The sequence below is a fragment of the Caretta caretta genome, chromosome 9 (assembly GCF_965140235.1).
Source record: "Caretta caretta isolate rCarCar2 chromosome 9, rCarCar1.hap1, whole genome shotgun sequence".
Taxonomy (NCBI): domain Eukaryota; kingdom Metazoa; phylum Chordata; order Testudines; family Cheloniidae; genus Caretta; species Caretta caretta.
Genome location: NC_134214.1, coordinates 2,425,962 through 2,444,887, shown reverse-complemented (window position 1 = coordinate 2,444,887; position 18,926 = coordinate 2,425,962). Strand labels below are relative to the sequence as shown.

The 18,926-nt window shown below is 52.5% G+C and overlaps 1 protein-coding gene across 1 annotated transcript in view; it reads left to right on the top strand.

Annotated features, from left to right (window-relative positions):
* Positions 1-18,926, top strand: part of LOC125642702 (IgGFc-binding protein-like) — a 124,790-nt gene that overhangs the window by 42,644 nt on the left and 63,220 nt on the right. The window contains exons 35-50 of the mRNA XM_075132642.1: positions 785-893; positions 1,453-1,544; positions 2,218-2,394; positions 4,051-4,253; positions 5,591-5,735; positions 6,441-6,491; positions 7,072-7,122; positions 8,363-8,610; positions 8,953-9,130; positions 12,381-12,489; positions 13,049-13,140; positions 13,814-13,990; positions 15,647-15,849; positions 17,187-17,331; positions 18,037-18,087; positions 18,668-18,718. Of these exons, the coding sequence (XP_074988743.1) occupies positions 785-893; positions 1,453-1,544; positions 2,218-2,394; positions 4,051-4,253; positions 5,591-5,735; positions 6,441-6,491; positions 7,072-7,122; positions 8,363-8,610; positions 8,953-9,130; positions 12,381-12,489; positions 13,049-13,140; positions 13,814-13,990; positions 15,647-15,849; positions 17,187-17,331; positions 18,037-18,087; positions 18,668-18,718 (2,082 nt within the window). The remainder of the gene's footprint in view (positions 1-784; positions 894-1,452; positions 1,545-2,217; positions 2,395-4,050; positions 4,254-5,590; positions 5,736-6,440; positions 6,492-7,071; positions 7,123-8,362; positions 8,611-8,952; positions 9,131-12,380; positions 12,490-13,048; positions 13,141-13,813; positions 13,991-15,646; positions 15,850-17,186; positions 17,332-18,036; positions 18,088-18,667; positions 18,719-18,926) is intronic.

Sequence of the window (18,926 nt, the reverse complement as noted above, 5' to 3'; positions counted from 1 at the left end):
GCTAGTTTTTAAAAAGAAACAGTGCAAAGCTGAGGTCCCTTCCAACCCTGATATTCTGTGATTCTATGATTCTTCTTCCACACCCGGGGCTCTCCTTCTGTGCCCATCTGCTCCTGGGGAGCTACCGTTCCCAGCCCTTCTCAGCTGGAGCTCAGCCTTCTTGCTTTGGCTTCCTTCTCCTGTCAGCCTCTCCCTGTTCTGAGGGAGAAGCCAGCATATGTATTGCCCTTCTAGGGAGAGCTCCTCCCAGTTGGCTGGAAGAGAGAGGAGCCCTGTCCCGCTCTGCACTACAGGAATTCCCAGGCCTGGTCCCTTACAGGGGCAGCGTCCTGGGTTTTCCCATCCAACGACTCATTCCCTAGGACCGCTTCCTCTCTTCTGGCGGAGAAGCGTGGGATCCCCATGGGATGACGTCTCCTTGAGTGTTACCCCCAGGGCTTCGAAGCCTCGGAAATGATAGAATTTGAGTGTAAGGGTGCGGGTTAGTTCTCATTGTATTGTAACCCATTTACCCAAGTCACCGTGTGATCTGACACAATCGGAACGCCAAACCATTTGCTCCAAACACACAGACCCCTACCATTTAATCTCCCATGGAATCTTCCTCAGCTGGGAGCAGTGCGGTGTCTGAGCCGCGCAGGGAGCAGTTCGTACTCCTTCCCGGAGCGGGCATGGTGCACATACATGCTAGCCGGTTCATTACAATGTGTTTGACAACCACACGCTAGTGTGCATTGTGGAGTTGTGAATTTCAAGTAATCTACACGTTTTTCATTTTGGATAGGTAATTACAATGGCGATGCAAAGGATGACAACCTAAAGCCGAATGGCAGCATTGCAGGAGATTCCACGGAGCTTGGAGAGAGCTGGCTGGTGGCAGAGAATAACACCATGTACGTACAGAAGGACGCTAATCAGGGGGTCTTTGCTACAAAAGCTCTAGGAAAGCGTGCTGCCTACTCAGCCGCAGGGCGCCCATCCAGGGCTCCACCACCTCGGCTCCTCCTGGGGCTGAGCACAACCATCCTCTCCCGTACACCCAAGAGCCCCCTCCCCAGCTGAGCATAAGCAGGCGGTGAGTGGCTGGCCTGCTACCATCTGCCTTCGCAGGTCTGCTGTCCCCCAGTCCAGGAAGACCTGCTGGTGGGTGGGAGGTCACCTGCTGTCCCAGTCAGGAGCCGGACCGATCCACTGGTTCCCGCAGCAGCGTGTTCCACCCCTCATTCAACTCCGTCTGAGTCGTGGAGCACCCCAAGATACCCAGTGCGGGAATGGGAGCCCCCTCCTGTGGTGGGGGAGGTGGGGGCAGAACGCAGCCTTTCCGGGAGCCTGGATTCCGCTCTGTGGCTGGAATCGAGTCGTCCCTGCTGGGCAGACGTGGCATCGTCCTGTCCAGATCTGGCCCGGGGAGATAAAGAAACATTCATCAGAAACTTTTCTCTCTCTTGCCAGATGCTCCCCTGACCAAGTGCTGGTCTGTGACCCCCAGCTGGAGAGCGAAGCGAGGGAGGACACAGCTTGTGGCATGATCACCGACCCGACAGGTACGATGCCCGTGGCTGAGTCCTGGGCGAGCTGATTGAAATCACTCCCAATGACAGCCTGCCCTTGCCTCCGTCCCGACCTCGCTCCCTGGGACCACGGCCCCGAGTCCCCAGGGACATGTGTATGGCCCCCAGTGCGAAAAGCTGAACTAGAAGCCCCAGGAGTTGCCCTGAGTTACCTGCTCGGACTGGATCGTGCACTGAGATGGCACCAGGATGTGACGATTATTTGGGCATTGCACTTCAAGGGCCTCGTTCTGCCGCTCCTGCCCGCACAGAGCTCCCATTAACTTGCACTCTGCTGCAGCAGAGACATAGTGTGGTGGTCCCCATTGCCCGCTTTCTTACAGGGGTATCTGAAGTGCTTTAGGCCTTCCCTCCTCCGGAAACAGTAACTACCAGGGCGTTGCTAGCTCTCTATCAAGAACAAGGGTGTCCGCTTTGAGTGACGTTGTACTTACCCTGCAAATGGTAGAGACAGGCCTAAGCCAAATCTCACCAGTGTTTGGGTGTATTCAGCTCCAGGTTTGGTCTGGCTGAGTCTAGCGAGCTGGTCAGCCTACACTGGCCAGGGAGCACTGACTCCTTGCCATGACAGGGGATGGTTAGTGGCACCGCTCGGCTTCTTCCATCTTCCTTTCTGTGATTCTGTTTCTTTCCTGACTTAACATAGGTATCTTCAAGGACTGTCACGCCAAAGTAGCTCCAGAGATTTTCTTGGAAAACTGTGTTTACGACATGTGTCACACTAAGGAGCCGACAGTGTCCTTATGCAACGGGCTGCAGGCTTATGCAGAGTCGTGCACAAATGCTGGGATCTGCAGAGAATGGAGAAATAATACTTTGTGCCGTGAGTGTTGCAATTGATCTCTATTAAGTTCTGGAATTCAACTTTCATCATGCAAGAAGCTCTTCAAATTAGAGCTTCCTGTATTCCCTGACGGCATGCACTTTCCTCTTCTGTCATGCTTTGAGGGTGGTCTCTCCGTTCTCTTGCCCTGAGTCTGGTCCAGTTCTACACTGGATCCTGCCAGGTTAGGTATAATATTCAGACTGAATCTGATCTAGCCTCAAAAAGCATCTAAGTATTAATTTGTCTGAATTTAGTGCTGGTAAAATAAGAGCGCCTGAGAGGTTGAAATGCTCTGTTTATCCAAAGAGCGTCTCCAGTCTGGGGAGCTGCCGTGGAAGAAACAGTAGCCGCGACTCGAGTGAAACTCCCCACAGTCCCTTCTATTTGTAATTGTTAGGAAGGAATGTTAGGTCCTTGTGAAAGGTACTAGCCTGGCAGTTTTAGAGGAAGAGGGTCTGTGTCTTTGCTCACTTCCATTGGTGCGAATCAGCAGTAGCCACTGAAGTCCATGGAGGTACTCCAGTGTAAAGCTGGAGTCAGCCAGAGGAGAATGAGGGCCACCATTGCTCCATTAGCCCTTAGAACAGCTGCTGCCCAGGAAGCAGCAGGGCGACCTTCCCCACCTTGCGTGCACCGGCTGCATGAGCTCTGTTCTGGAGAGGTCCACTTGAGGCAATAAGCGGTCCCCATTGGAAGGGCCTTCTCGGAACCGAGCCATGTGCCAGCAAACTCAGGATCCTGCCTCTGATGGCCCCCATCACCAGCTGCTTCAGAGGAAGGTGCAAAAAACTCTGCAGTAGGAAGATTTGGGGCATTGTGCCCCCACTAAAGTCTCCTCCTTATCCCTAAATTGTTCGTATGATTTCTTCTGTATATTAGAGCAGCACCTATGGACCCCAGCTGAGATGGGGGCCCATTGCTCTGGGTACTGTCTAAGCAACAGAGGACAGCCCCTGTTCCGAAGCCCCATTCCACTCTGTCTAGGCAAGACAGGCGCAGGCTGCGGGAGGGAGTAAGACACAAGCAGAGTGAGCAGGGGTCTGGATTGTAAATGACCTGGGCCTGCCGGGATTGGGTTGGTTGGTTTGGTTTGTCGGGAGGGGATTAGCTGCAAAGGGAGGAGGACGGGAGAGGGGACAGTGAAGGGAGGAGGTAGGGGCAGAGGGGAAGGCCAGGTGTGCAGAGGGCAAGGGAAGTGTGGAGACTGGGAGGGAGTGAACGGCCAACCAGCAGAAGGACAGGACTCTCCAGAGTCAGAGCGTGGAAAGCCACTGGACACGGATGACCCATCTCGGCTGCTTTCCACGGGCCACCAGCCAGCTGTGCGCTGCGAGAGACAAGCCACCGGAGGCGCGTTTCAGCCGACATCCACGTCAATAGGTGAAAGGCTGGACTTGTATCCTGTTGCCTATTTCCAATCCCTGGATACAACCGGTCCCCAACCAGGCATCATTAGTCTGTCTGTCTGTCTGTCATTCCCTGCACAAAGGCTTTCCACTCTGTCCCTGGAGAAAAACCTCAGCACAGAGCAGTCACCATATGCAGAGCTTTCTAACCACCCTTTGCTGTCCTGGAACAAAGAGGGGAAGTTTCAAGAGAATTGCTTTGGGATCTTTTCCTTTCAGTGATGTGGGTTTTTCTTCTCACTTGCAGCAATCTCCTGTCCGGGAGGAAGCCAGTACAAGAGCTGTGGGAGCAGGTGTCCTTCCACCTGCGTGACTCCCTCTGCGTTTAGCCCTTGCAGCTCCTTACCAGTGGAAGGCTGTTTCTGTAACGAAGGCTACGTTCTGAGTGGAGACACCTGTGTGCCGGAGAGCAGCTGCGGTTGTGTGGATGGAAACAACCACTATCATCAGGCAAGTTACCCTGCGCACCTAGACACAGATACAACAACCCCCAGATTCTTTCACTGTGACTGTAACTGATCATAATTAATGAAGAGAGACTAACTTCCTCTGGGCTCAGGTCAGTGGGTTGTGTGGATCTAATTGTTCATGTAAATAATAACCATTCCTAGCTCTTGTCAAGAGCAGATCTCAAAGCGCTTTACCAAGGAGGTCGGTATCATTCTCTCCAGTTTACAGAAGGGGAAACTGAGGCACCGAGCGGTCAAATGGCTTGCGTAAGCTCATCCAGCAGGCCAGTGCTCAGACTAGAACGCAGGTCTCAAGTGTCCCAGTCCCAGACACCTTCTCCTGGGCCACAGTGTCTCACTAGGGAGGGAGCTCGTAGCATGGAGAGTATCAAAGGCATTGAACTGTTCTCAACTCCTTTGATTATCCACTAGGGCAGGAGTTTTGAAACTCTTGTTTTTGTGACCCAGTTGAAGAAAATTGTTGATACCAGCGACGCAGCGGAGCTGGGATGAGGGGTTTGGGGTGTGGGAGGGTCTTAGGGCTTGAGCAGGGGATTGTGGTGCGGGGATGAGGGCTGTGGGGTGGGGCCGGGAATGAGGGGTTCAGGGTGCGGGATGGGGCTCTGGCTGGGGCACGGGGTTGGGGTGCGGAAGGGGTCAGGTCTCTGAGCTGGGGGTGCAGGCTCTCGGCTGGGGCTGAGGGCTGTGGGCTGCAGCAGAGGGCTCCGGATTTGGGGGTGGCTCAGGATTGGGGCAGGGGGTTGGGGTGTGGCAGGGACTCAGGGCTCTCGGGTGGGGGTGCAGGCTCTGAGGTGGGGTCGGGGACAGAGTGTTTGGGATGCAGGGTATGGGGAGGGTGCTCAGGGCTGGGGCAGGGGATTGGGGCACGGGGTTCGGACACGGGCTTACCTCCGGAAGGTCCTGGTGAGCAGCGGAGCTGGGGTGCAGAGGAAGGCTTCCCGCCTGTCCTGGCACTGCAGACCACACTGGGCCCCAGAAACATCCAGAAGCATGTCTGGCTCCTAGGAGGAGGCACGCAGGCGGCTCTGCGTGGCTCTCGCCCACAGGCATCGCTCCCCACCCCCGCACTCAGTTTGTGGGGGTGCTGCGCAGTGGGGGAATGGGTAGGGACTAGCCGGCCTTAGCCGAAAAGCACCGCCGACGGCACTTTAACAGCCCGGTGGGGGGGCTGGCCAGAGGTGCCGCGACCCAGCGCCTTCCATTCCGTGACCCAGGACTGGGTCAGGACCCAAAGTTTGCAAAGCACCACACGTAGGTGACACTAGTCGATAGACTTTCTACGATTATCTAGTCAAGTGCTTCTCCGTTCTCTCACAGCTGGGTGAGAGCTGGTTCACCCACGACACCTGCACTGAGCGCTGCACCTGCAACAGCAATAACAACATCACCTGCACAGGCTGGGCGTGTGGATCGCTGGAGATCTGCGGTGTTCAGGACGGGGAGCTGGGCTGTTACCCCCCTGGTGAGTTCTCCCTGAAAAAAGTTCCACGTGTGAGTTCAGTAATCAGACGCTTCTGGTCCAGAAGGACTTTTTCCAGATACTTTATCCCTTATGTGATGGCACAGGAAGGAGCTGACGGCTGATTCTTGCCAGTGCAAAGAGACAGTCAAAGACAAATCCCCTATCTTGCAATCACGGAGCTCCCTCCCCTGCAGTGGGAGTGGAGCTGGCATAGACCTTTGCAGGATCACTGGAGTTTGACCTGAGTAGGGAATGCAGAATCAAGCCCCAAATCACCCAATGTCACAAATGCAAACGTTGAACTCAAAGGGGTTGATTTAGGAAAATACCAATGGGCTGCGGGGGGAAGGCAAATTAAAAACTACCAAGAGTCTAAGTTGCTCTTGCAAAGTACTCGCGCGCAGGGGTAGACACAGGTCATCTGCACGGTGCAGAGAGCCCGCAGGAGCAGGAACACGTCTCCCTTTTCTGAGAGAGCTACCAGGTCGCAGGTGTTTTGCATGACAGGCGTCTCTGAGAATGACGTGTCTCTGGATGCTGGGTGCTGTTTGGGCACATGTCATGTGCTCTGTGTTTCTAGAATCACATTTCTCACACGTGGTCATCTGCAGTCTAAAAAAGAGCTTCCGAGGGTTATCCTATAGAACTTTTCATAGAACAGCATGAACAGCCTCTCAACGTGAATGTCTTTGTATCTTTTTCCAGTAGACGCCTCAACGACTTCAAGTCCAACTACAGTAGGCACCAGTCCACCAGGTAAGGTGGATCTCTCAGTGCTTCCTCAATCTCCTGGACATTTCCTGGTGGGCTGTGAACTCGGTGGCTGGGTGCAGATGAGGTTTCAAAGAACGTAACATCTGGGAGGCAGAACGGTTCATTTTGGAGAAGGGTCCCCAGTTCCCACCGTGTATGTTACTGAACCTCACGCTGGGTTCCTGGCCCTCACCAACCAATGCTGTGATCATCTCGTTAGAGTCTACAACAGTGCAAGGAACAAGCCCTGCTTCGGAGACCACTCCGCCCCACACAATAAGCAGCACAGGTTAATCTGCTAGGAGACTGTGGCTGAGAATAAATCCTTCTCTCTACTCACAGAGGAGGACTGGGGGTGGAGTTGGGGGGCAGGTGGTAAAGTCACGTTCCGTCTGTTTATCGTGAGGCGTTTTAAGAGCTATTACGTTTTGAAATTGCGCTCAGTGTTGGTCGAATCACATTTCTCCTGATCACATGATCATTTAAAGTCCAAGAGGAAACTGTTCAAGAGTCGTCCTAGTCTACTCCTCACAGAACAGAGTGACCAACCTCTTCATGTTATTTCCTTTGTATATTTTGCCAGGAGAGTCCCCGACCACAGCAACTCCAACGACAGCAGAGCCCTGTCAGACAGGTAACGTGGGTTCCTCCGTGTTGGACAAAGCTCCTCCCCATTCACATGTGGGGTGAGAAATTGGTGCCTGACTGCAGATTACGTTTCCACCCTAATAGCTGTTTGAAAACTCCACATTTATGTTTTAGGAAGGCAAGTCCAACAGTAATGCTGACCAGTCCCCCAGGTAGAGTTATTCCATCGGTGCGACCCAAAACCTTTTCACCTTACAAATGGTAAAGCAGCTGGTAGCTCTAGCCAAGTGTGGAACTAGTGCAGGTTTGTCTAAGCCTTTGAGTCTTGCTGGAGGACAACCTGGGGCTAGCCCTAGTGCTCGGGGTCAGACCGGACAGAGCAAGCTTGCAAAAGCTCTTCTCAGAGGCACTTAACCACATCTTATTTGCTTCCGTTTACTACGTCTCTTCTGGGTTTGGCTCCAACTTAGAACCAAAGCCTTAGTGTTAGAGCTAAGATTCAACGTCTACCAAGAGTGCTCTTCTTTAACAATGAATTTTTGGTTCTGTGTCCTCCATTTCTAGGTAACAGAGTTTGAAAAATCCATGAGATATTTCCAGTGGGTTTCACGCAACCACAATGCTATTGTCAGTTTCCTAGGTGTTCAGAAATCACTTTTTGCTGGGTATAGCCGAGGAACATGAACACTGTATTGGTTGTAAAAGGAAGTGGTCACTTCTGGTGAAAGCAGGATACAGGGAGTCACGTCATCTTGTTATTATTCCGTGGGATGCCACTGACTTGTAGTGGATCCTTGTGCTCGTCACTTAGCTTCTCAAGTGGCGAAATGGGTTGCGATACATGGGAGCTTCCTCTCTCGAGATCTGCACTTACAGAAATTAATATGACCTGACGGTGACCACTCCTGCTTCTTCCCGAGGCCCACTCCCCCTGTGAGAGCAGGGTTCAGATCTTGTCCCCGATCAGAAGGGAAAATGAGTTTGGAAGGTCTCAGCCTAGTTTCCGCATCACCAGATCAAGACCCACATCAGGGAGGACGACTTCCCTGAGTTTCCAGGGAACCTCGCAGATGTCTTCCAGTTACAGCACAATGGCATTTAGGGATGGGGCAGCTTGCCTGCCTCCTCCCCACTCTGTTCCCGGTCGATGCTGTTTCTGTGAGCTCTGAAGTGGTGTGTGCAGGAAGTGCGCACCAACAGGAAGTGCTCGGTGGAGCGCAGGTGACAGGGGTGCAGTTACGTGGGAGGGATTTGCAGGGGATAAATCCACGTTTCTTCCTTTTAAGGCCGTGCCACCTGCAGTGCCTCAGGGGACCCGCATTACTACACGTTTGATGGCAGAGTTCACCATTTCATGGGAAACTGCACTTACACCCTCTCCAAAGTGTGCAACGGCTCCAGGGGGCTTCCACCCTTTGACGTGTCCACCACCAATGAGCACAGGGGCTCCAATACCAAAGTTTCCTATGTAAAGTCGGTGCACGTGGATGTCTATGGAACTCAGATTTCCTTGCTGAAGAACAGGAAAGTGACTGTAAGTGAAATGTTATTTAAAAGGAGTATTTTAATCATCTGACATGCTTAAACTGAGACCTGCAAAAATCGAGACATTTGATTGGACGTAAAGGTCACATGGTGGGTTTCTGTTTTCTCATTGGTTGGGTGTGCTTCTTAGAATGAGGCTTCCCCGGAGAATACTCAGGATTGGCAGTTGAAAATGGCTCTCTGTGAACTTTCTGTCAGATTTCCTCCAAATTCCCAGTGTGAATGAGAACATTCCTGCCAGTGAACTCGTTGGCTAGACTATTCATGGGCGATTCCCTGGGAATTATGGGGGTACCTAGTCGTGACCAGACTTTCCCTACGTGTTGTTCAGGTGAATGGCACCAGAAGGAACCTGCCCGTGGTGATTGAAAACAAGATCAAGGTCCAGATCAGCGGGCGCTACGTGCTTTTGGAAACTGATTTTGGTCTCTGGGTCAGATTTGACGGCAATCACTATGTGGAGGTCTCAGTGTCCGGTTGTTACAAGGGCCAGCTCTGTGGCCTGTGTGGTGAGTATCCCTGTTCTTGAGTACCGTCAAGTCATACGATCAGGAGCTTTTCAATGAATCATGCAGTTTGGGGATTGGTTGGGTTTTTTCGTCCCGTCTTATGTTTATCCCAGAGTAATCTAGTCTGTCTTGTATGGACTGCAATGTTGGGCACTGGATTGAAGGAACCATCATTGTCCGGGTACCTGGCAAACGTAACTTGCAAGAAATCTGGTTACCCAGGCGTTAACTCTCGTGTCAGAAATGACAACTGCAGATGTCATTTTTAACAGGAGAGGAATCTCACATTCAACACATCCATAAACCGCAGTCTAAATATTATCGCAGTCCTACCCTGGATGCCTCTGGTCCAGGTCCCCTCGTATCTTTTTTCTCTTATTTGCATCGCAGCATGTCTGTCCCTCTTTGATTGGGACTATCCGGCCTAATCTATGCTTTTCATTTCTTTCAACTTGGAAACGAGAATAAAACTTTAAGGACCTTCTTGCGGGTCAGGACAGATTTCCAAATCCCTGTTTAGGAGCCGTCCTGAGCTTTTCTGCTCTGCTGTCTTGTTCCTTGCACTCACAGATGCATACTGTCTCCGCACTGTCGTAGTCACAGTCCGAGCACGGGCAAAGGCTTCTCTGATCACTGAGCCTTCTTTTTACAGCTGCTTTTTGTTGTCCAGCTGCAGTAGAAGGTGGGTCTGCTGCAAGACAAAGCATTAGAAAATGGTCCCCTGGGGACCAATGCTGAAGTAGCCGAGGAGATGGAGTAGATAACCCAGTGTATGTCCTTTTCATGTTTAATCTCCACAATTCTTTGGTATTCTTTGTCAAGCGTAACCAAATGTTGGGTGCTGTGCAGGACACAAATCGCAGGGAGCCCTTGAGAGTCCAGCAAGACGGAATAGAGCAGATGCCAGAGAGAGGTCAGAGACATGTATCTGATGCATGTAAGAGACCCAGTTCTGATCTAGTGACACAGCAAAGGAGACCCCAGGTTAACACACGTGGGTGATGAGTGAGAAACTCCGCTCTGAAGCAAGCAGAGACCAGTTAGATTGCCAGGAGACAAGCCTGGCAATACTTGAAGCTCAGCAGGTTCAACAGGGATGTATCAGGGCTGCTTCCCTCCTGAGCACCCCATTGTGGCTATGAGAAAAGGAGGACTTGTGGCACCTTAGAGACTAACAAATTTATTTGAGCATAAGCTTTCGTGAGCTGCAGCTCACTTCATCGGATGCATACAGTGGAAAATACGGTGGGGAGATTTTATATACACAGAGAACATGAAACAATGGGTGTTACCATACAGACTGTAACAAGAGTGGTCAGATAAGGTGAGCTATTACCAGCAGGAGAGCGGGGCCAGGGGGAACCTTTTGTAGTGATAATGAAGGTGGGCCATTTCCAGCTGTTGACAAGAACGTGTGAGGAACAGTGGGGGCGGGAGTGGAGGGGAATAAACATGGAGAAATAGTTTTACTTTGTGTAATGCCACATCCACTCCCAGTCTTTATTCAAGCCTAAGTTAATTGTATCCAGTTTGCAAATTAATTCCAATTCAGCAGTCTCTCTTTAGAGTCTGTTTTTGAAGTTTTTTTGTTGAAGTATGGCCACTTTTAGGTCTATAATCGAGTGACCAAAGAGATTGAAGTGTTCTCCGACTGGTTTTTGAATGTTATAATTCCTGACCCCTGATTTGTGTCCATTTATTCTTTTACGTAGAGCCTGTCTGGTTTGACCAATGTCCATGGTAGAGGGGCATAGCTGGCACATGATGGCATCTATCACATTGGTAGATGTGCAGGTGAACGAGCCTCTGATAGTATGGCCGATGTGATTAGGCCCTATGATGGTGTCCCCTGATTAGATAAGCGGACACAGTTGGCAACGGGCTTTGTTGCAAGGATAGGTTCCTGGGTTGTTCTCAGTCAGCCATAAAAATGTTGGCATACTGTGGGGCCATGCGGGTACCCATAGCAGTGCCGCTGATTTGAAAGTATACATTGTCCCCAAATGTGAAATAGTTATGGGTGAGGACAAAGTCACCAAGTTCAGCCACCAGGTTTGCCGTGACGTTATCGGGGATACTGTTCCTGATGGCCTGTCGTCCATCTTTGTGTGGAATGTTGGTGTAGAGGGCTTCTACATCCAAAGTGGCCAGGATGGTGTTTTCAGAAAGATCACCGATGGATTGTAGTTTCCTCAGGAAGTCAGTGGTCTCTCGAAGATAGCTGGGAGTGCTGGTAGCATAGGGCCTGAGGAGGGAGTCTACATAGCCAGACAATCCTGCTGTCAGGGTGCCAATGCCTGAGATGATGGGCGTCCAGGATTTCCAGGTTTATGGATCTTGGGTCGCAGATAGAATACCCCTGGTCGGAGTTCTCGGGGTGTGTCTCTGCGGATTTGTTCTTGTGCTTTTTGAGGGACTTTCTTGAGCAGATGGTGTAGTTTGCGGCTATGCGCACTCCCGTCTGGGGCTAGTTTTTAAAAAGAAACAGTGCAAAGCTGAGGTCCCTTCCAACCCTGATATTCTGTGATTCTATGATTCTTCTTCCACACCCGGGGCTCTCCTTCTGTGCCCATCTGCTCCTGGGGAGCTACCGTTCCCAGCCCTTCTCAGCTGGAGCTCAGCCTTCTTGCTTTGGCTTCCTTCTCCTGTCAGCCTCTCCCTGTTCTGAGGGAGAAGCCAGCATATGTATTGCCCTTCTAGGGAGAGCTCCTCCCAGTTGGCTGGAAGAGAGAGGAGCCCTGTCCCGCTCTGCACTACAGGAATTCCCAGGCCTGGTCCCTTACAGGGGCAGCGTCCTGGGTTTTCCCATCCAACGACTCATTCCCTAGGACCGCTTCCTCTCTTCTGGCGTAGAAGCGTGGGATCCCCGTGGGATGACGTCTCCTTGAGTGTTACCCCCAGGGCTTCGAAGCCTCGGAAATGATAGAATTTGAGTGTAAGGGTGCGGGTTAGTTCTCATTGTATTGTAACCCATTTACCCAAGTCACCGTGTGATCTGACACAATCGGAACGCCAAACCATTTGCTCCAAACACACAGACCCCTACCATTTAATCTCCCATGGAATCTTCCTCAGCTGTGAGCAGTGCGGTGTCTGAGCCGCGCAGGGAGCAGTTCGTACTCCTTCCCGGAGCGGGCATGGTGCACATACATGCTAGCCGGTTCATTACAATGTGTTTGACAACCACACGCTAGTGTGCATTGTGGAGTTGTGAATTTCAAGTAATCTACACGTTTTTCATTTTGGATAGGTAATTACAATGGCGATGCAAAGGATGACAACCTAAAGCCGAATGGCAGCATTGCAGGAGATTCCACGGAGCTTGGAGAGAGCTGGCTGGTGGCAGAGAATAACACCATGTACGTACAGAAGGACGCTAATCAGGGGGTCTTTGCTACAAAAGCTCTAGGAAAGCGTGCTGCCTACTCAGCCGCAGGGCGCCCATCCAGGGCTCCACCACCTCGGCTCCTCCTGGGGCTGAGCACAACCATCCTCTCCCGTACACCCAAGAGCCCCCTCCCCAGCTGAGCATAAGCAGGCGGTGAGTGGCTGGCCTGCTACCATCTGCCTTCGCAGGTCTGCTGTCCCCCAGTCCAGGAAGACCTGCTGGTGGGTGGGAGGTCACCTGCTGTCCCAGTCAGGAGCCGGACCGATCCACTGGTTCCCGCAGCAGCGTGTTCCACCCCTCATTCAACTCCGTCTGAGTCGTGGAGCACCCCAAGATACCCAGTGCGGGAATGGGAGCCCCCTCCTGTGGTGGGGGAGGTGGGGGCAGAACGCAGCCTTTCCGGGAGCCTGGATTCCGCTCTGTGGCTGGAATCGAGTCGTCCCTGCTGGGCAGACGTGGCATCGTCCTGTCCAGATCTGGCCCGGGGAGATAAAGAAACATTCATCAGAAACTTTTCTCTCTCTTGCCAGATGCTCCCCTGACCAAGTGCTGGTCTGTGACCCCCAGCTGGAGAGCGAAGCGAGGGAGGACACAGCTTGTGGCATGATCACCGACCCGACAGGTACGATGCCCGTGGCTGAGTCCTGGGCGAGCTGATTGAAATCACTCCCAATGACAGCCTGCCCTTGCCTCCGTCCCGACCTCGCTCCCTGGGACCACGGCCCCGAGTCCCCAGGGACATGTGTATGGCCCCCAGTGCGAAAAGCTGAACTAGAAGCCCCAGGAGTTGCCCTGAGTTACCTGCTCGGACTGGATCGTGCACTGAGATGGCACCAGGATGTGACGATTATTTGGGCATTGCACTTCAAGGGCCTCGTTCTGCCGCTCCTGCCCGCACAGAGCTCCCATTAACTTGCACTCTGCTGCAGCAGAGACATAGTGTGGTGGTCCCCATTGCCCGCTTTCTTACAGGGGTATCTGAAGTGCTTTAGGCCTTCCCTCCTCCGGAAACAGTAACTACCAGGGCGTTGCTAGCTCTCTATCAAGAACAAGGGTGTCCGCTTTGAGTGACGTTGTACTTACCCTGCAAATGGTAGAGACAGGCCTAAGCCAAATCTCACCAGTGTTTGGGTGTATTCAGCTCCAGGTTTGGTCTGGCTGAGTCTAGCGAGCTGGTCAGCCTACACTGGCCAGGGAGCACTGACTCCTTGCCATGACAGGGGATGGTTAGTGGCACCGCTCGGCTTCTTCCATCTTCCTTTCTGTGATTCTGTTTCTTTCCTGACTTAACATAGGTATCTTCAAGGACTGTCACGCCAAAGTAGCTCCAGAGATTTTCTTGGAAAACTGTGTTTACGACATGTGTCACACTAAGGAGCCGACAGTGTCCTTATGCAACGGGCTGCAGGCTTATGCAGAGTCGTGCACAAATGCTGGGATCTGCAGAGAATGGAGAAATAATACTTTGTGCCGTGAGTGTTGCAATTGATCTCTATTAAGTTCTGGAATTCAACTTTCATCATGCAAGAAGCTCTTCAAATTAGAGCTTCCTGTATTCCCTGACGGCATGCACTTTCCTCTTCTGTCATGCTTTGAGGGTGGTCTCTCCGTTCTCTTGCCCTGAGTCTGGTCCAGTTCTACACTGGATCCTGCCAGGTTAGGTATAATATTCAGACTGAATCTGATCTAGCCTCAAAAAGCATCTAAGTATTAATTTGTCTGAATTTAGTGCTGGTAAAATAAGAGCGCCTGAGAGGTTGAAATGCTCTGTTTATCCAAAGAGCGTCTCCAGTCTGGGGAGCTGCCGTGGAAGAAACAGTAGCCGCGACTCGAGTGAAACTCCCCACAGTCCCTTCTATTTGTAATTGTTAGGAAGGAATGTTAGGTCCTTGTGAAAGGTACTAGCCTGGCAGTTTTAGAGGAAGAGGGTCTGTGTCTTTGCTCACTTCCATTGGTGCGAATCAGCAGTAGCCACTGAAGTCCATGGAGGTACTCCAGTGTAAAGCTGGAGTCAGCCAGAGGAGAATGAGGGCCACCATTGCTCCATTAGCCCTTAGAACAGCTGCTGCCCAGGAAGCAGCAGGGCGACCTTCCCCACCTTGCGTGCACCGGCTGCATGAGCTCTGTTCTGGAGAGGTCCACTTGAGGCAATAAGCGGTCCCCATTGGAAGGGCCTTCTCGGAACCGAGCCATGTGCCAGCAAACTCAGGATCCTGCCTCTGATGGCCCCCATCACCAGCTGCTTCAGAGGAAGGTGCAAAAAACTCTGCAGTAGGAAGATTTGGGGCATTGTGCCCCCACTAAAGTCTCCTCCTTATCCCTAAATTGTTCGTATGATTTCTTCTGTATATTAGAGCAGCACCTATGGACCCCAGCTGAGATGGGGGCCCATTGCTCTGGGTACTGTCTAAGCAACAGAGGACAGCCCCTGTTCCGAAGCCCCATTCCACTCTGTCTAGGCAAGACAGGCGCAGGCTGCGGGAGGGAGTAAGACACAAGCAGAGTGAGCAGGGGTCTGGATTGTAAATGACCTGGGCCTGCCGGGATTGGGTTGGTTGGTTTGGTTTGTCGGGAGGGGATTAGCTGCAAAGGGAGGAGGACGGGAGAGGGGACAGTGAAGGGAGGAGGTAGGGGCAGAGGGGAAGGCCAGGTGTGCAGAGGGCAAGGGAAGTGTGGAGACTGGGAGGGAGTGAACGGCCAACCAGCAGAAGGACAGGACTCTCCAGAGTCAGAGCGTGGAAAGCCACTGGACACCGATGACCCATCTCGGCTGCTTTCCACGGGCCACCAGCCAGCTCTGCGCTGCGAGAGACAAGCCACCAGAGGCGCGTTTCAGCCGACATCCACGTCAATAGGTGAAAGGCTGGACTTGTATCCTGTTGCCTATTTCCAATCCCTGGATACAACCGGTCCCCAACCAGGCATCATTAGTCTGTCTGTCTGTCTGTCATTCCCTGCACAAAGGCTTTCCACTCTGTCCCTGGAGAAAAACCTCAGCACAGAGCAGTCACCATATGCAGAGCTTTCTAACCACCCTTTGCTGTCCTGGAACAAAGAGGGGAAGTTTCAAGAGAATTGCTTTGGGATCTTTTCCTTTCAGTGATGTGGGTTTTTCTTCTCACTTGCAGCAATCTCCTGTCCGGGAGGAAGCCAGTACAAGAGCTGTGGGAGCAGGTGTCCTTCCACCTGCGTGACTCCCTCTGCGTTTAGCCCTTGCAGCTCCTTACCAGTGGAAGGCTGTTTCTGTAACGAAGGCTACGTTCTGAGTGGAGACACCTGTGTGCCGGAGAGCAGCTGCGGTTGTGTGGATGGAAACAACCACTATCATCAGGCAAGTTACCCTGCGCACCTAGACACAGATACAACAACCCCCAGATTCTTTCACTGTGACTGTAACTGATCATAATTAATGAAGAGAGACTAACTTCCTCTGGGCTCAGGTCAGTGGGTTGTGTGGATCTAATTGTTCATGTAAATAATAACCATTCCTAGCTCTTGTCAAGAGCAGATCTCAAAGCGCTTTACCAAGGAGGTCGGTATCATTCTCTCCAGTTTACAGAAGGGGAAACTGAGGCACCGAGCGGTCAAATGGCTTGCGTAAGCTCATCCAGCAGGCCAGTGCTCAGACTAGAACGCAGGTCTCAAGTGTCCCAGTCCCAGACACCTTCTCCTGGGCCACAGTGTCTCACTAGGGAGGGAGCTCATAGCATGGAGAGTATCAAAGGCATTGAACTGTTCTCAACTCCTTTGATTATCCACTAGGGCAGGAGTTTTGAAACTCTTGTTTTTGTGACCCAGTTGAAGAAAATTGTTGATACCAGCGACGCAGCGGAGCTGGGATGAGGGGTTTGGGGTGTGGGAGGGTCTTAGGGCTTGAGCAGGGGATTGTGGTGCGGGGGTGAGGGCTGAGGGGTGGGGCCGGGAATGAGGGGTTCAGGGTGCGGGATGGGGCTCTGGCTGGGGCACGGGGTTGGGGTGTGGAAGGGGTCAGGTCTCTGAGCTGGGGGTGCAGGCTCTCGGCTGGGGCTGAGGGCTGTGGGCTGCAGCAGAGGGCTCCGGATTTGGGGGTGGCTCAGGATTGGGGCAGGGGGTTGGGGTGTGGCAGGGACTCAGGGCTCTCGGGTGGGGGTGCAGGCTCTGAGGTGGGGTCGGGGACAGAGTGTTTGGGATGCAGGGTATGGGGAGGGTGCTCAGGGCTGGGGCAGGGGATTGGGGCACGGGGTTCGGACACGGGCTTACCTCCGGAAGGTCCTGGTGAGCAGCGGAGCTGGGGTGCAGAGGAAGGCTTCCCGCCTGTCCTGGCACTGCAGACCACACTGGGCCCCAGAAACATCCAGAAGCATGTCTGGCTCCTAGGAGGAGGCACGCAGGCGGCTCTGCGTGGCTCTCGCCCACAGGCATCGCTCCCCACCCCCGCACTCAGTTTGTGGGGGCGCTGCGCAGTGGGGGAATGGGTAGGGACTAGCCGGCCTTAGCCGAAAAGCACCGCCGACGGCACTTTAACAGCCCGGTGGGGGGGCTGGCCAGAGGTGCCGCGACCCAGCGCCTTCCATTCCGTGACCCAGGACTGGGTCAGGACCCAGAGTTTGCAAAGCACCGCACGTAGGTGACACTAGTCGATAGACTTTCTACGATTATCTAGTCAAGTGCTTCTCCGTTCTCTCACAGCTGGGTGAGAGCTGGTTCACCCACGACACCTGCACTGAGCGCTGCACCTGCAACAGCAATAACAACATCACCTGCACAGGCTGGGCGTGTGGATCGCTGGAGATCTGCGGTGTTCAGGACGGGGAGCTGGGCTGTTACCCCCCTGGTGAGTTCTCCCTGAAAAAAGTTCCACGTGTGAGTTCAGTAATCAGACGCTTCTGGTCCAGAAGGACTTTTTCCAGATACTTTATCCCTTATGTGATGGCACAGGAAGGAGCTGACGGCTGATTCTTGCCAGTGCAAAGAGACAGTCAAAGACAAATCCCCTATCTTGCAATCACGGAGCTCCCTCCCCTGCAGTGGGAGTGGAGCTGGCATAGACCTTTGCAGGATCACTGGAGTTTGACCTGAGTAGGGAATGCAGAATCAAGCCCCAAATCACCCAATGTCACAAATGCAAACGTTGAACTCAAAGGGGTTGATTTAGGAAAATACCAATGGGCTGCGGGGGGAAGGCAAATTAAAAACTACCAAGAGTCTAAGTTGCTCTTGCAAAGTACTCGCGCGCAGGGGTAGACACAGGTCATCTGCACGGTGCAGAGAGCCCGCAGGAGCAGGAACACGTCTCCCTTTTCTGAGAGAGCTACCAGGTCGCAGGTGTTTTGCATGACAGGCGTCTCTGAGAATGACGTGTCTCTGGATGCTGGGTGCTGTTTGGGCACATGTCATGTGCTCTGTGTTTCTAGAATCACATTTCTCACACGTGGTCATCTGCAGTCTAAAAAAGAGCTTCCGAGGGTTATCCTATAGAACTTTTCATAGAACAGCATGAACAGCCTCTCAACGTGAATGTCTTTGTATCTTTTTCCAGTAGACGCCTCAACGACTTCAAGTCCAACTACAGTAGGCACCAGTCCACCAGGTAAGGTGGATCTCTCAGTGCTTCCTCAATCTCCTGGACATTTCCTGGTGGGCTGTGAACTCGGTGGCTGGGTGCAGATGAGGTTTCAAAGAACGTAACATCTGGGAGGCAGAACGGTTCATTTTGGAGAAGGGTCCCCAGTTCCCACCGTGTATGTTACTGAACCTCACGCTGGGTTCCTGGCCCTCACCAACCAATGCTGTGATCATCTCGTTAGAGTCTACAACAGTGCAAGGAACAAGCCCTGCTTCGGAGACCACTCCGCCCCACACAATAAGCAGCACAGGTTAATCTGCTAGGAGACTGTGGCTGAGAATAAATCCTTCTCTCTACTCACAGAGGAGGACTGGGGGTGGAGTTGGGGGGCAGGTGGTAAAGACACGTTCCGTCTGTTTATCGTGAGGCGTTTTAAGAGCTATTACGTTTTGAAATTGCGCTCAGTGTTGGTCGAATCACATTTCTCCTGATCACATGATCATTTAAAGTCCAAGAGGAAACTGTTCAAGAGTCGTCCTAGTCTACTCCTCACAGAACAGAGTGACCAACCTCTTCATGTTATTTCCTTTGTATATTTTGCCAGGAGAGTCCCCGACCACAGCAACTCCAACGACAGCAGAGCCCTGTCAGACAGGTAACGTGGGTTCCTCCGTGTTGGACAAAGCTCCTCCCCATTCACATGTGGGGTGAGAAATTGGTGCCTGACTGCAGATTACGTTTCCACCCTAATAGCTGTTTGAAAACTCCACATTTATGTTTTAGGAAGGCAAGTCCAACAGTAATGCTGACCAGTCCCCCAGGTAGAGTTATTCCATCGGTGCGACCCAAAACCTTTTCACCTT